The sequence below is a fragment of the Sceloporus undulatus genome, chromosome 5 (assembly GCF_019175285.1).
Source record: "Sceloporus undulatus isolate JIND9_A2432 ecotype Alabama chromosome 5, SceUnd_v1.1, whole genome shotgun sequence".
NCBI classification, from domain to species: Eukaryota; Metazoa; Chordata; class Lepidosauria; order Squamata; family Phrynosomatidae; genus Sceloporus; species Sceloporus undulatus.
In genome coordinates, this window is record NC_056526.1 from 145637479 (window position 1) to 145655203 (window position 17725).

The following is a 17725-nucleotide window of genomic DNA, read 5'->3' on the forward strand; positions in this document are numbered from 1 at the left end:
ATCCAATAAAGCCCACTGAAAACAATGTACTTAAGTACCTAAAGGGTGTGCTTGATAGTAAAAATATAAAAATTAATATTAAAATAATATTGTTTTAAGTACTTACTTATTTGTCTGAATTGTAACATTTTTGTTCTATATTTATGATGTTGATAGAGGAATTAAAATTGCAACCTTAATTCTTTCACTAGGGCAGAAACATTTTGCTGATACCAGATATAGGGCCTGAACAGACAGGCCAAAATAAAGCTGCTTCGGGTCACTTTGGAGGGATGCTGTTTAAATGATGCTTGCATCTTAAGAAGCTGGAAGCTGTGCCAAAGCCACACTCCAGTCCTAAGGACTGGAGCACAGCTTTGGTGCAGCTTCTGTCCTCTTCTGATGTGTGTGTCATTTAAACAGAATACCTCCAAAGTGAACCAAAGCAGCTTTATTTTGGCCTGTCTGTTCAGGCCCATAGATGGTTGTGTTTTGAAAATTGCATTCTGGCCTGGAAGTGCATCAGTTTAATTCATTTGATGCAGCTCTCTTGATTTTTCCTTTTCTGTAAACAGTGATACAAGCCTGGAAGTCATAGTTAACTCTAAGTTCCTGTTATCAACCAGAAAACCACAGTTAATGGCTTCCAAACATGCCAGAACATGAAATCATAGTTCTGTATGAAATATGGTTCTGTAACTTGCTTGTTTGGAAACCAGTTTGCTCTAACTATATCTGCTGGTTATTATGATATGGTAAACTGTGCATTCATAGTTCCTTGATCTAAAGGAAAATCAAACCAGGAAAAAAGGATTGTGTGTAGATCTATAAAGCTGTTGAATGTCTCAGTTTTTAAAAAAACAAGATTTGATTGTATGTTTACAGTCATTTATAGATGTCAAATCTGCAGGATAAAACAGAGATAGCTTGTATATATCAGTTTTTATTAACTATTCTCATATTGTGGTTTTTTATTTACTCTGTTGTATAATTTAGGAGGAAAGCTGAAATTATGCTTGGACATGGGTTATTCTCTTTGCTGGCTGAGAGGCTCACACTTCAGACAAGCTTAATTACTCTGACAACATACAATGTACTATTTGAGGTACAAGTCTTTCTAATTGCATAGAAATTATTGTAAATTGGTTGTATGTTTGTGTTGCTATGTTCCAGCAGATAAGCTTAGTTTAGATTTCTTGACTTGAAATCAAGTAAGTGCTACCCTTAATTTATACAAATAATGTGCCTAATTTGGAGAAAAATCACACTATATTGTCTGTCGGGTTTCTGATATTAGTGAAATAAAGTATGCTGATATATCTTTAGCTAGTACAGAGAATAACTGGTATTATGTAGTTATACAGACTCAGTTTAACCACTGAATTCTGTCAGCTGAGAAACAAGAGTACAGTACCTCTGACTTCAGAGTCAAAAATACTAGCCAAAAACATGTTTTAAGATGATAAGCACTTTTGAAAATAATGTTGTATGTAAATATCTATGGAAGTATGATGTAACAGCACTGTCAGAAATGAACTCGTAGATACAATGTATGGTCTCAGTATAATTGTAACTTTTGTTCATGGCATAGCTCTTGAGTTTCTGTGACAAATTAGCCTATCATGTTCTTTTCTGTTACATCCACAACTTGTTTGGAATGACTGGTATAGTAGAACACTTTACTAAGGAGGACTGGTTCATAAAATGCTGATGATGTTAATCCCACTAATTAATAATAATCCATAATGTGTTATTTCAGAACATTATATACAGTAAGTATATTTACAGGAAGGACTATGTTTAGATATGACACATTTAAAAATCTTTTTTAGTTATGTTGTCATCTCTGCCTTTCCCAGGAGAATGTGGGAAAGAGCTTATATGGTTGTTATTTTAAGGCTATTCTATCACAACATGTGGGCAAATAATTGTTTCTACCATTACAGGAAGAGATTCTGAGTAGCCCTTAATTGTTCTCCAAATAAGTTTGGATTTCTTCCTGCTTCGTAATATATGTAAAGTTCATTTCACTTCTTCCTCTTCTTGGTTCTTCTAGAGATATGCAGTAGATTAGACCATTATGTATGGAAACAATTATTTTAGAGATCATAATTTAACAAAGATGGCTGACCTTTAGCCTGAAAAAACCCCATCCATATAACAGCCGTTAGAATAATGCTTTGTTAAACAAATGTAACATTTTGCTCTTATATCTTGTCTTCAGATTCTTATTGAACAGATTTGCACTCAAGTGATACGTAAGCAGCATCCTGATCCAGATTCAACAGTGAAAATACAAAATCCTCGTAAGCATTATGTTCCTTTTAAGATAGTCTATAAAGCAGCTGTATACAATCATCTCTACAAAAAGAGGATAAGACTTGGCAAGGAATCTTGATTCTCTCTTTTTTCTTTTGTTTGTATTTATAAGTCCATTTGATCTGACACAGCAAATTAATGCAAAACTATGGGTAAACAAATTTATGCAAACAGTGTAAGTGCTCTTATTAACTTGTTGTAGAATATTCAGAATGAGATCTCTGCATGTTCTTGGTCAAAAGTTGCAGGTTCTTTGTTTTTTGTGAGCGGGGGGGGGGGGGGGAGATACCTAGTCAGGGTCCAACAGTTCATTTCCACTATAAATTCTATTTACTTCTTAACCCCCCCCGCCGAGGGTCCCCTAGTCCCTAAGCATGCTTTTAGGACACAATGGGATGGAGTGCCCCCTTAATTCTCCAGAAGCAGTGGGGCCCAATCTGATTTCTTCAAATTCTGCTTTTCCTCACAGCCCAAGTAGGTCTTATAATGGATGTCTTGGTAATTAAATGTGAATTACAGTATTATATTTCCTCAAAGCATATTTGCAGAAATTCAGAACAAAGCAACATTAATAAATATGCCGGAAAGGTCCTCTTCCATTAGTCTAAACTCTCCAGTTCTCTTCATAATCTTTTGATGATGGATACCCTTATTTGTTATCTTGGTTCAGTTAACTCTCCAGACTTCCCATGATAATAGGAATCAGTTTTACACTGAATTTCCAGATGGCTTCAAGGATGATATCTGGATCACCCTGACTAAATATTGAATGTACCAAATGGTTTCTCCCATTCCTTAATACACATAGGCTTTCATATCACTTCATAAACCAGTGTACACCATACAGCTGTACTGGCATGAATAGTGTACAAGAAACTGTACAAACCCTTCTTTGTTTCTTATCTAGCATATTGCATCATGAAGTAGCCCTTGTTTCACTTGAAGAAACTGAAATACGCAAGTCTAACTTTGCATCTCAGATTATTAGATGCTTTATTTTAATTTTTTTTTCTACAGAGGTTCTGAAAGTTATTGCAACCTTGCTGCGTAACTCTCCTCGGTGCCCAGAAACTATAGAGGTCCACCGAGTTTTCCTCTCTGATATGATTAAGCTTTTTAATAGCAGCAGAGATAATAGGCGGTAAGTAAATAAAATATACCTTTATATACTATATACCTTAGAAAACTCTAAAATAGTTGTTGAAACAGGAAATGTGTTTCAAATGCTGTCACTGAATTTCAGTGCCACATGAATTTGCCCAAAACATTTCTAGTCAGTCTTAATTCATGTTGATTTTTATGGCCTTTGAAACTTCAGTTGTCTCTAATGTGTAGCTTGCTTGCTTGTTTTCCTCTTGAGTCCCACATTTGCAAGAAAGGTGTGATATAATAATAGTAAGAGTAACAATGAGAGTCAATGTTGCATAATGGTTTGTTCCCGATTCAGCCATAAAACCCACTGGATGACCTTGGGCAAGTCATATGCTCTCAAAGTCAGGGGAAGACTATAGCAAACCTTCTCTGAACAAATCTTGCCAAGAATATCCCATCACTTGTTAAACAACAGCTGCTGCTGCTACTACTACTACTGATTGTTTCTAAGACTTGATTTTATATTGTGTTAATAATTTTTCAGGAGTTTACTACAGTGCTCCGTGTGGCAGGAATGGATGCTCTCCCTTTGCTATTTTTGTCCCCAAAATTCTGATGAACAGAAGATAACTGAAATGGTGTATGCCATTTTTCGAATTTTACTTTATCATGCAGTCAAATACGAATGGGGTGGCTGGCGTGTTTGGGTAGACACATTAGCAATCACACACTCAAAGGTAAGTGTGCTGAGACAGCCAATACATATATTTCTTTATAATTTCAAAGAATTCTCAAAGTGTGTTGAGCCCTGAAAAAGAGTTATGCCAAAATGAGATTATCTGAATGGTTACAAAAAAGAATGAGGAAAGAAATTACTCTTCCTAAAAACTTAAATTAAAATTATCAAAACATGCTAATCTTGTGTAGCCTCAGGTTCATTGACAGTGTTGGTGATATGATAATTTGGTAGCAGGGTGGCAGGTCTGATGTTCAGTAGTGCCTTTGTGTTTCATGACACATTATTGTGTGTTCTATGGATTTATACAAATTTGGGACACAAGGTGGCGCACCTAGTCTATTTCTAGGCCAAATGATGCTCTTTCAGAAGATTAAATGGCTGTGCAATAAATTGGTAAAGTATAATGAAGAAACTAGAGAGAAATCTGTTTTCCATCCAAACAAAAAGAAAAGAAGATGGAAATTGATTTTTTTTTCTAAGTAAAAGAATAAATCAAGCTTCCTTCTAACACATTCATTTTCTATGGTTACAACAATATTGAGGGAAAGAGTTTTTGTAATGGTGGGACTTTCCTGTAGTTGAGAAACAGATTAAAATGAGGTTGCATTTTGTTTCCTACCTTCCTTTTTGTTCTCCCAAACATTTTAATATAATTTTGGGTCAGTTTCCAGATGGGAATATGGAACTTAAGGAAAAACTCACAAGGTATGCTTTTTTCCCTAGTCAACCAATGTATGTATTGTGGACAGTCTGGTGTGTAGACTGTATAATTTAGCTGCAAAAATTCTTCAGTCATCTGTATTGTTGGGTGTGGGCTAATGCCAGGTGAGATTACTGAACACATAGAGATAGCAATAGCAAAAGTAAATAAACAAGGTTACTTTGCTAAGATTGTGATTGTATTTTAGATGTGGGAAGGTAACTTCTCTACAGCAAATCTAAAATTTACAAAATAGTATTTTGAGATATTTGATACTGTATTAGTCAAACTTCCTTTCTTTTGAAAATGCCTTGTGATAAATGGTAGACCATGTGAAATAATCTGGGTGACATGTTGATTCAGATTTAATGTTCTTGAATATTCTAAACTGCAGACGGCTATCATGAATAGTAACAGTTAAAATATGTCAAGATTATGATTTCCTCATGGGATGAAGCAACAAAATTTAACCATACATGGTTTTGCACTCATTTTAATCCTACGTACTGTTGTAGTTTAATAAGCCAGTTCATCTGGTTCTGTTAAGTTTAATCAGTTTTTTAAAATGCAGGAATTTAAAACTGTTAATTTGTGTTGGGATTCATTTAGTGTTAACCCAACAACTTCCTTATATTTTTAAGGATGAGGGATGTATAGTCACATGACTGACTTGAACAGAAAAATATGGGTTGATACAAAAATTCAAATGGGTTAGTAAATTCTGGAAGTTAAATCTTGGACTATACTGTTCAAGTGTAGAGATAGTATTATTAATCCTATAAATGGATGTGGAACTTTTACAAGTAAAACCCCCAAGTTTCAGTAGTATTGCCCAGTTCAAGTAATGTTTTTTGAACTCCAGACAACTCCTGGAGACTGGCTGTAAATAAAATACAGACTGTAACTAAAATATTTTGGTAAGCTATGTGTTCGCAATATATTATTAGATGTTACTAAATGCTCCAGTAAATAATAGTTTATCACTCTGAGTTCTCCATGTTTACATTTTTTATAATTTTGAGATTTCTGCTGTCATGGCTCTCTGCTTAATTTTTTACAACTAGCTGCACATGTTTTTCATTGCCATGATTTCTTTTGTGACTAGCTTCCTTTTGGGCTTTCTGCTAATAGCCTTGTTCATCTGAGACTGTCTACTTGTGATAGTCACAGATCCATTTATCTGAACCTGGACCTGCCTTGGTCATGTATAGAGGGGCAGGTGGGAAGCTGCAGGTGTGGTGAGATGAAACATCCTTACTCATATAACTTTCATCCCTGCAGTCTGTTCTCCCCACTCCCAGACAAGCTCTGACACTGCAAATAAATTTAGTGAGGAGAAGAGTTCCTCTTGGGGGATGTGGTGGTGGGAAAAGGGATGAAGGAAAGAAAACCACAGGAGGAGAGGATTCAGCTTTTCTTAAGGACATGACTTTTCTCTTCTTAAATTCGCCCCTCTTCCAACTTTCTAATATACTTTTGATGGTTTAAACTTGTGTTTCTATCAAGCTGTTCTTCTGTCATCACATATAATTTTATTCTGCGTGCAATATCACTCTTTTAGTCTTCTCATACTGTCCCTATATTCTGCTGGTAACTCATTTATTTATTTACGGTATTTATACCCTGTTCTTTAGCCCTAAAGGCTCTCAGAGCGGCTTACAATTATTATTATTTTTAATTAGACAGTTCCCTGACTTCAGGCTTACAATCTAAAAATTCATGTTACAGAAGGTGAATGGAATGGTGGTAGGGAAGGGGATCAAGTCCAGAGGTTTTCTCCCTCTGAGGCCTGGACCTCCAGATGGACTGGAAGGAGGGCCCTTCTTCTTGCTCTGGCTAGCCCTGATGCAGTTGGGCCTACCTTTTCACTCCCTCATAAATTTGAGATTTCTAGGAATAGCTCAAGAAAGGCATTTTCTTTGGGCATGTAAATTGTGTTACTCTTCACACTAGAGAAAAGTCCTCTTTGTGCAGGAGCACAGCATGTTTATGATGTGGCCACTCTTCAGGGACGTAGCCAAGGGGGGGATTCTTGGGGTCTGGACCCCCCCTTCCATTAGAAAAATGAATGGTGTGTGCTGCTGCGCCACCGCACCCAAGTCTGGACCCCCCCCTTCCTAAAATCCTAGCTACATCCCTGCACTCTTCCTGTAATATTTGGGTTCTTCATATTTTTTTCTAGTGGGACTGATGCCTTCACTCCTTCCCACTGCTTTGTCCCTACAATTAAACAGAGTGAAATGTCTGCCTCAAGCTGCTGTGCCTTACTCATGTATTATGAAGGATGCTGCCCCATCCTTGAAATACAGTTGTTGAAATAAAAAAATTGTTGAAATGTGTTGAAATAAAACCCAACTGTCTGCTTATCCAGCCACCCACTGTCTATGTGGAATCGGGTGCAGGGCCAATATTACGTTACACTTGGCCCTGTTAACCTTACTGTTTCCCTTTCTTCTCAGCATTTTGTAGACTTTTGTTTCCTAGAAAGTAGACAATTATAGGAGCCAGATGGAATTTGGAACTGCTGTGTTGAAATATGAAAAGTAAAGAAACAGAGTACATTATAAAAGCCTGTTGAATTGAGATAATGAATTGAGATAAAGGTAAAAGTAGTCCCTTGAGATGAATGTCTAGTTGTAACCAACTGTAGGGGCAGGGCTCATCTCTGTTACTAAGCCGAAGAGCCAGCATTGTCCGAAGACGACTCCAGTAGTCATGTGGCCAGCATGACTCTACCGAATGCTGTTACTTTCCAACCAAAGTACTACCTATTATCTACTTGTAATTGCATGTTTTTGAACTGCTAGGTTAGCAGAAACCGGGATTAGTGACAGAAATATACCCCATCATGTGGCACATTGAGCCTTATCTCAAATGTATCCTATTTCAGTATTCCCTGAATGCAGTAGAATTCTCAATTAAATGCCTTTATTGTCATCCTGGGGATAAATGTCCTGAAATCTGGATATTTTCCCCATTTTCTTTCACCAAATTATTTAAGATTTCTTATGTTTTTGTTGGGATTCATATAAGCTTATATGATACGATACGAATTGTTATATAAATCCTCACTTCTCTCATTTTCATAACAACAAGAAACCATAACATTTTCCTCCTTGGCTGTGAGATGGTGAGTTATTTTCTGTTTCTGTCAGGAGAGTTTTTGTATTTGCAAAAACAATCTTAATGCAGATGGTACTAATAACAAAGCTAAACTAAGAGGCAAAACAGATGGCCAGGAAGGAGCGGCCTCTGGCCATTATGACCGTGATGTTGTCAGGATCTCAGCAACCTCACGGCCCTCTCCCAAAGCAGGTTGCCCCCTGCAGTCCCAAGTAGAACACTTCAAGAGCCTCATTAAAACAGCTCTTTTTTGATCCAGTTGTTTGGACCGGAGGGCGTCATTGGAGTGGGTTTTGGCCGCTTTGGAAGTGTGCATCATGTAAGCTTGAAGCCACTTCTTTTGACCCATGTGTTTGAGGCCTATGATAGCTTCTTCCTTGTTGGATGGACTTTTAAAAAATTAGAGACATCATATGGTTTTTTTTGTGTCTTTTGGATCACTCTCTAGTTCTTTTGTGCTTTGTATTTATGTTTGGACTTGGTTTCTCTCTTGGAAAAGAGATTCCACCTGAACATTAGGAGGAACTTCCTGACAGTTAGGGCTGTTCGACAATGGAATGCACTCCCTCGGAGGGTGATAGAGTCTCCTTCCTTGGAGGTCTTTAAACAGAGGCTGGATGGCCATCTGTCAGGGATGCTTTGATTTGGATTTCCTGCATGGCAGGGGGTTGGACTGGATGGCCCTAGTGGTCTCTTCCAACTCTATGATTCTATGATTCTATGATTCACAAGAGGAAATGACACGAGTTTTGTCCAAAAAGGTCATTTTGTGCAAATTGTAGAAACCTCTATGAAAAAGTTCTCATAGTCTCACTCTCACAGGTAAGAAAGCTTGCAGTGATTAATGAACACTCAGCAGGCCTTTTCAAAATGTTGAGACAACTTGTATAAAGGGGAATGAATGATTTAAGAAGATTTCTTTACATCTTCACTTAATATGAATAAGAGCTGCATTAATTTCAAAATATTGAGCAACATGAAATTGCTGAAGCAATGTTTTGTTATACCCAGTTCCGGGAAGAGATTTTAAAATTTGTTTTTATGTGCCTAGTGCTGACTAAATAAGATTATTTTTATTTCATTTGGAAATATACTACTAATATGTAACATTCTGATAAAGAACTAGTTTGTATAGAACTGGTGCTGCAAAATTGGATGGGTTTTGCAGAGCTACACATCAAGATACATGCAGCTGCTATAAAAAGCCAAAGAAACTCAATTGCAATTTTATTGTCCAGTTTGATAGATTTCCTGCCACCTTTGTAGCAAGAAAGCTGTTTGTCACTGTACCCCTCTTCTCCAACAGCTGCACAACGCTTTATAAGCAGTGATAGCTTTTGTGGCATAATTGCACTACATTGGTTTCTTTTGCTCTCAGGAATTGAAGCTGTGCGTAATCTTTTTAAAGCTAAATTCCTTTGTGATGGCTTGATTCCTCCCCTTAAAAAAACTTTCCTTATTGCATAGCTTCCTCACCCCACCTTCCAGACTACTTGTGCGAGACAAAAAATGGTTTAATTTAATTAAAAAAATAATTTTCAGTAACCATATTCTTGCTAAATGTTACAAACTAGGTTTTTCTAGTTTCTGCAGGATATTATAGCCATATTAGACCTAATGACAATCATTACGTATTTAGAAAATTGTTTTAATGAATGGTAAATGAATAACCAACAATGGAGGCTGGTTGCATTGTTGCTGTAATGTTTTAAATTCTCTTAAGCTTGAAATGTTCAGCTGTCATATTTAAATTTATTAAAATTGTTCCCTTTTGAAGTGGAAAGTATTTAAAATATATTTTTTCAAAGTATTTTTCTTAATTGATAGCATATTTTCATTAGAGAGAAACTATGCATTATCAATTAGATTCTGTTTATAAACACTGTATACCCATTTAAACTATATACCAGAATATAAATATTACTTCATTAGTCATAAAATTGATTAATCAGCCTATGTGATATTTAACTCTAGGGTTCTTTGTTTTTAACGTAAACTGTAAATACTGTAGTTGTTTAGTTTACCATAAACTGAAGGAAGAAGTAAATCTGTTTTTTAGTTGTTGTTTTTTTAATAAAAAAAATAGTATTAGGGAAAGATATAATATTCATTGAGATTCCAGGTAGTATCACTCAATAGAACTGATATCCATAAAATTAAATTGAGTTATATAGCGATTTGCTTGACTTCCTGAGCCTTGCAGATGCAGAGAGATTGAAAATAGAAGATGAGCAATAATGATGTATTAGTCCAGATGGATTTATGGGGAACAATTAAAGGGTTTAAAGTGTGAAAAGGGGTGATTGTACCATGCAGTGGGCAGCTTCTTTGCAAGATTTACCTTAGAAGCCTGGAAACTTGATGTTTGGGGAACTGGAATTTTTGTCTCCTCAAATCGGTAAGATGGAATGTACATAACAGAACTAAAGTTTGCATTCAAAATATTTTGTTCTTCAGTATTTAAAATATTTAGAACAAAATTTACAAGATTTGAAAACTATCCCTGAGTTGTGTAAAACAAAGAAGTAGAACCTAGAGATAAAATCTGAGAGACAATGGATGATTACAGTAACATTCAAGGTACTACAACAGATCTTAAACTGTTGCTCAATGTACCACATATTTGCTTAGGATAATATACAGTTGTCTTGTGAACTGAATATCAGTGCTGATCTTGGTTAGCATAGCACTGGATTGGTCAGTTGTATTTTTATTATATTGCAAGTTGAAATATACAAAGCATTTTATGAAAATAAAAAATTCAAATGACAATTTAGATCATAAGGGAGTGTAAAATAGATTTTTTAAAAAATAAGGCAAATAAACATAGTAATCAAAATGTGTGTATGTGTACATGTGTGTGTGTGTGCATTCAAATTGATTGTTTAGTTATGATAACCACATGAATTTCATCCGATTTTCTTAGGTGCGGAATACTCAGAGATGGTTGTGCCATTTCCTTCCTCTGAAATATAGTGTATAGCAGCTGATACTTAATTGGCTGTAAGTAAGTACTCCCATGTAAGTATTAACCAAGGTGGACCTTGCTTAGTTTCCAAGATCAGACAGGATCTGATGCCTAAAGTACATCCTCAGAATAATATCATAGCTCTTGGGACAGGTATCACAAACACAGGAGATTAAAAATAAAGTGAGGAAGAAAGGAGATGAGAGCAAGAAAAACAATAAATGTTATTTTAAAAAATAGCTGAGGAATTAGCTTATTTAATAGAATTTCAAAGAAATGGCAAAAGCTCAGTAAAAAGCATGGAAATGAGAATCAAAGCAAGATCTCTGGAGGTCTTAGAGGTGTAAAGGAATGGGAGGAATGGAGATCATAAGATAAGAAGCAACAAAAGTTCAGCAATTACAAGGCCAGAGAGGTCACATGGAGTGTTTAAAAAGTAAAAAGCTGCAGCATGACCAGCTATGAAATCAATAAAGATGTATAGAGATATTGCATGAGAAGAGAAGCAATGAGTTAGAAGGATATTACAGGAAACAGAAGAATGAGTAAAAATTAAATTTGTGGAGTGCGATTAAGACAGAGAAATATAGGGGGAATGAATAATTTTTCCTTCACATTTTTATTGAACACGAGCCATCAGGTTAGTTGAATTATCATCTAATAATAATTAAAGCATAGGCCTGAATACCCTGATGGCACCAGAGCCTGTCTAATCTTGGAAGCTAAGTACTTGGGTGCAAGACTGCCAACAAATACCAGGTGCTATAGGATATATTTCAGAGAAAGGAACTAATAAAACTACCAGTTCCTCCGCAAAATCTCTGAAATTCTCGGTCATCAGCTGGCCTGCTTAGATCTTGTAAACTCAGGGCCATGGCTTCCTTGCTTGAATTAATCTGCCTGTTGTGTGGTCTTTCTCTTGTTCTACTGCCTTCCACATTTTGATCTTTTCCAACGAGTCATGTTGCTTCATATGTCCAATGTATGTCGGTCTTAGTGTAGTTAGCTTCACTTCTAGGGAGAGTTCAGCTTGATTTGCTGTAGGATCCATTTATTTGCCTTTTTAGCAATCCATGATGTCCATATAACTCTTCTCCTCTAGCAATCCCCCCTCTTCTATCAGCTTGATTCACTTCCTATCAGCTTCCTTCACTGCCTAGTTTTCACAACCATACACAGGAATAGGGAATACTGGATGATTCTGACTTTAGTATTTGATGATATTCTATACCCCCACGTTCAATCTATTCATAGAGTGCAGATTAATTTTCTAGAATGAGTAGTAGGTGAAAGGCATTGGTTTAGCCATATATTCAGTAGTAAGTATATCTGGCATGCATGGCACCTCTCTAGCATTATGTCACATAGTGTAATTGGAATCACTACTGACAGGTAGAGCATTTAATGTGCCTTTTAATTTTTTTATTTTATGAGTGGATATACGTAATTGCCATTGAAAAATAAGTTGTACAATTGTACAGTGAGCAGGCCAGTTCATGACTGAGGATCCCAGAGATCCTTGGTATGTGCTGTGGTTTGTTTCCCCCCCCCTCCCATGGATACCAACATCTATGGATGCTCAAGTTCTGTTATATACAATGGTCTAGTAAAATGATGTCTGTTATATGAAATAGAAAGCAGTAGCTCTTGAGGGAAGTCGCAGTATTTCAGAGAACTGACAATGCCTCTTCCATTCCACACCCACCCACAGACCCACATATGAGTTGGATTCAAGCCTGGGGAGTGCGGACGTAGGCTATTCAGACAGACATGGAAAGCAATCATACTCGAATGGCACAGTGCATTCTTTGTATGCAGATGGTATCTCTCCAGGTAGAAAGTGACATGAAAAAGTCTCCTCTCTGATTCTCTAGATGCATTTATATGTGATTTAATGAACAAGAAATATTTTGCTTCCCCAATGAAGTTTATCTTGAATCAGCAATGAATCCCCTATGTATTTAAGATGTAATATTGAACTGGAGACCATACAAACATTAGGTGACCCAGGTAAAATTCATCCTACTAGTCAGTGTAGAACTCCTTCCTGTCTGAAAGACCTAAACGACTTAGGGCTAGGTCCAGTATAATTCTGATACTACACTGGCAATGCCAAACAAACACACATTTATTCCTCAACCCTTCCTCTTCAGCCCTCTGGAAGAGAGAAGATTTTAAAGGCGTATGAAGAGGAAGGCATGATTGCTCCCTCTTCACTGTTCTAGATCACATAGTTTTACCAGTGGAAGTTCAACAAGGGATGCTGCCTTAGATTCTTGGAATGTTTCTACCCATTGTGTCTCACAAGCTCGAGATTGTAGAGATCTTGCTCTCTACAGACTTCTTCAATGCTCCCCCTCCCCGATTTTGCTAACAAGCTGTTTTGTGTAAAATAGAAGGAAGTAGAAAATTGCTCAACTAACTTTCAGAGCTCAGTTGAGCACCTTGAATAGCTCTTTATAAGTGGCATGAAAAAGGTCTGTGACACTACAAGTTAAGCATCTGAAAGACAAGTGAGAGAAGCTTATTTATGGTAGTCAGTTGGGTCAGAAATCATGTGTACTCATAGATGTTTAGGAATACATCTATGGAAATTTAGGTATGCATTATTAGGTTTTTAGCTTATTTTCCCTAGGAACATTTAGTTCAGCTAGTTTGTGTATCTAATTATTTATTTCTTCACTTCTTCCATCATAGAAGTATGCTTAGGATTCTTGGGTGTCTCTCATCTGGGTGCAAACCAATTCTAAATCTGCTTAGCTTCAGTAAAGTTGTTGCATCATATATTATAAATTCCTATACAACTCAGGCCCAGATTATATGAAGGGCTGAATTTTCACATACAGGCCTGCCCATATTTTGGGACCTCAAAGGCACATGGACCTTCTCAATGAGTCTTCCAGACTCTGGAACTTCCTCTATGGAGAGGTTAAACTACAGATTTCTTTTTCCCTACCCAGCAGACCTTTGAAGACTGACTGCTCAAGAGTGATAGGCCTTCTATTTGTTGTTCTGTTTTAAATGTCTATGTTTTACAGTGTACCATTGGTATTCGCTGGGTTTGGTTCCAGGACCTTCCATGGATACAAAATCCATGGATGAAGTCCCAATAAATATAGTGGGATAGTAAAATTATGTCCCTTACATAAATAGAAAAATCAAATGTTTTTGGAATTTATATTTTTTTGAAAGATTTTCAAGCCATGGATGGTTGAATCTGCAGATAAAAAAATCAGTGGATATGGAGGACCAACTGTAATTCGCTTTAATTTTATTGATAATTTAATTACATTTTAAATGTTTGCATTAGGTCAATTTCATGTGCTGTTTGTTTTAAATGTTTTAAATCACTTTAAGATCCAGATGGTGAAAAAGGCGCAGGATATAAATAAATAGTAGCAATGCTAAAGGCAGCAGATCCTATCTGATCTTGGAAGCTAAGCAGGGTCAGCTCTGGTTAGTACTTGCATGTGAGACCAGCAATGGATATTAGGTGCTGTGAGCTAGATTTCAGAGGAAGGAAATGGCAAAACTAACTCTTAAGTATTCTTAGCCTAAGAAAACCTAATGAATTTCAGGAGGTCACCATAAGTCCATAGATGACTTGAAGGCATAGAAGCACACACACACAATGATATTAATAATGATAGTAATCCTCTTCCCTTAGAGCTAGCTAGCAGGGCAGCTCTTTGCTGCTAGGGTTGTTTATGCAGCATTCAGTTGTCCTGCACTGCCCTTTCTCTGGGAAACTCAAAACAAAACAAAACAAAAAAATAAACAAACCCAAAAAACCCCCAGATGATTCACCATTCTTGAAAGTTTCTGGGGTGGCCATTCGTCTTTTAAATTGGTTGCACACACACCCTGCACTACCTAACATAGAGAATGTTCTGTTTTCAAAACCAAAAGAGAGAATTCCAGCCATTCCCTTACACATTTTTAAAAAATATTTTTGTTACTCTCTGCAGTTCCTAGGGGCAAAAAATTGCCCCCCCCAGACTTCCCAAAGTTCTCTACTCTTGACTTAGACCATAGTTTTAGTTGCTGGTTATGGTACTGTGCTATGTTCTGGGATTTAATTTTTAAATAGTGACTCATTCTGCACCTTCAGGGTAGAATTAGGCAAGTATATTGATAAAATATTAGGAATATATACATGTGGGCTTGAGATTAATGAATTGGGATTTTGTATGTTCCTTTATAGATAAGCCATAAAGCACAAGATGTCGATGCATAGAGGTGGGTAGAATGCACTAGCAAAGAAATGCACTTACTGTGCACATGCCCCTAAACTATACAAACAAAGAAAACCAGGGAAGAGATGTCTTTCTTTTAAGAACAGGGTTATTTATTTCAGGAAATGTAGCACTGATAAATTACCAATATTTGTTCCTTTATTTCACTACTTCGGCACTTTTCAGAAAATACATTCCTTCAATGATTATAATGAAAACACAGTTGGGGAGCATGATTGGTTTTTCAGCCCTTAAAAATATTATCCACTAAAATCTAAGACGTAGCATAGTTGTCATAAAACAGAACCTTTAACAGAATATTAAAATGCAGCTTCATTTATCTTTTCACAGTTAAACTAAATTGCGTGGATTTAATAAAGTCTTTTGATCTGTGCTGTAAGAAACTTGCCAGTATGGGGGCCAAATGATTTGTTATGTTGGGGAAGGTGCCAGAATGTGCAAAAGCTTTTGTGTGTACAGTACCTCTGTTCCTCTTTGACTGATTCATTTCCCTGGGATTGATATCAGCAGGTATTGGTGCCTCCAGTCAAAGTTGATTTGTTTTCTGAATGGCATGGAGAGTTTCCAGGCCTGAACTGTTAGCATTGCTCCTAGGAGGGTGGAAAAACAGGTCAATAAAGCTCTCATTAGGATAAAAAATAGTAACATTTGCTGGAATTATGAATAGCTTATTGATGGAGTGTAGTAGCACAGAAGCTAATTTCCAGGAAACTTTGTAACAGTTTTTAAAAAGTGCTTGTTGTCTTTCTCAATACAATTTGGTTTCATCTTCTATATAATGCTCATAAGATAAGAGGAAATACGAGTGCTAAGTCTTCATAAATAACTAAATTTTGACTCTACGTACTGTGGTTCTAATGCCAAGTATGTCACCATAACCTTTGTCTGTAATGCATTATAATCTTCCTGTTTAGCAATTAGTAAATGTTAAACGTCAAATTAAGTTAAAATTAATGAGAAAGGAGAATGTTATATTTATTAGCTTGCAACTGTCTTTAACTAGTAGTGCATAGAGAAGCTTTCTAAATACCAGCAAATGGCTATAGATTAGGCATCAAATGATTGTGAAGATTAATGAATGGCCTTTTAGCTTGCTAATTTAAAGCAATATCTGACAATTAATTGTGAATTATCAGTTTAACAGTTGCATATACCTAGAGGGAAGTATAAAATGACCAGATACAGATATATGTGGAATTAACTTGACTACCTTCATAGTTTTCAAGTTATTGCAAATTTAGTGTAGGAACCTGTTCCATGTTTTTAAAATTCTCTTTAATTTCCCCCCCCCCAGAAAAACAATCAGCTTCCTTTTGAGAGAACTAGTTTTAGACATAAAAAATAAAGAAAATGGCTCAAAAATGTGTTGTCTAAGTTTTTCAGAAAACAGATAATGAATTGAATATGAATTTACAAGCTAGTGATAAGCTAACAATAGAAACCATTACTTTGTAGAAACCAATAATAAGGAAGGTGGATCTTATTTGAAAACAGTTTATTAATATACATGCTTTGACCACCACTGTTGACACTGTCTTGAGCACAATTGGGCACATTACTTACTGAAACAGGTTGGCATCAGGGGCATGTTTCTAAAGCAGATATGGTGGTTTTACAACTGTAGGCCCAGACTAAAAGGTTGGTGTTATTAAGGTAATACTCCTGTAATACAGACATAATTCTGTACTATGGTGTTTCTTATCAAGAACAGCTAGGAGTCTTCATAAGCACTGTGAAGGGTCAGATTGAGCAGATTTTGTTGAAAATTCTTTCAAATGGGTGCCTATATTTACCAAGTTTGGTACTTATTGTCTTGAGGTATATCAACACAGAAAAAGAATCTTACAGCACTTAAGGATGAATAAATAAATGTTCACATAGGCTCTGATGGACTAAAACACATTTTGTTAAATGCATCTACAGAAGCTTATACCACAACATACCTGTTAATTGTTAAGTGCCACAAGATTCGGACTGTTAGGACAGATGGAAGAAAAAATATGAGTTTTTCTGGAATTGGTATGAGTATTATTTCACACAGACACACATACACACACACACACAATAATTATAAATTTGTTTGTTCCTGGCAACATTAATAATTTGACTGGCAAATTACAATCTGTTTAATTTGGGAACTGGGCATCTAAACTTTGTACTGTAAATATGTGTTGAATTTTGAATTGCTTTTTCATTTTCTGCCTGACATTTGCACACAAACAAAAAGTCCGGGTGTAGACTTAAAAAAATATTTTAAAATTTATTTCTTTTAGAAAATAAACAAATTCAGATCTCTAAATAGAAGGTCCTAGGCAGAATAAATCTCTCAGAAGAAATATTATCTTTCTAAAAAAGAAACAAATTTTGGTTCAATAGCAGAATTTATACTTGATAACAACGTCTAGGGCGTGATATCTTCCATTACAATTGTTGAAGGAGCTGAGTAAGTCTGTTAAGCTCTAGAGAGGATAACTTTCAGGAGCAGGGTCTGTGAGTACTTGAAAACCACTATTGTTGACTCCCTCTTCCATTCATTTCCTAACCGTATC

The 17725-nt window shown here is 36.2% G+C and overlaps 1 protein-coding gene across 4 annotated transcripts in view; it reads left to right on the plus strand.

The window, feature by feature from the left end:
* LRBA (LPS responsive beige-like anchor protein) overlaps positions 1 to 17725 on the plus strand; it is a 432959-nt gene that overhangs the window by 79740 nt on the left and 335494 nt on the right. For all 4 annotated transcript variants that reach the window (XM_042467312.1, XM_042467313.1, XM_042467314.1 and 1 more), the window contains exons 19-22: positions 976 to 1084; positions 2204 to 2285; positions 3316 to 3439; positions 3935 to 4127. In XM_042467312.1, coding sequence (XP_042323246.1) covers positions 976 to 1084; positions 2204 to 2285; positions 3316 to 3439; positions 3935 to 4127 — 508 coding nt within the window. The remainder of the gene's footprint in view (positions 1 to 975; positions 1085 to 2203; positions 2286 to 3315; positions 3440 to 3934; positions 4128 to 17725) is intronic.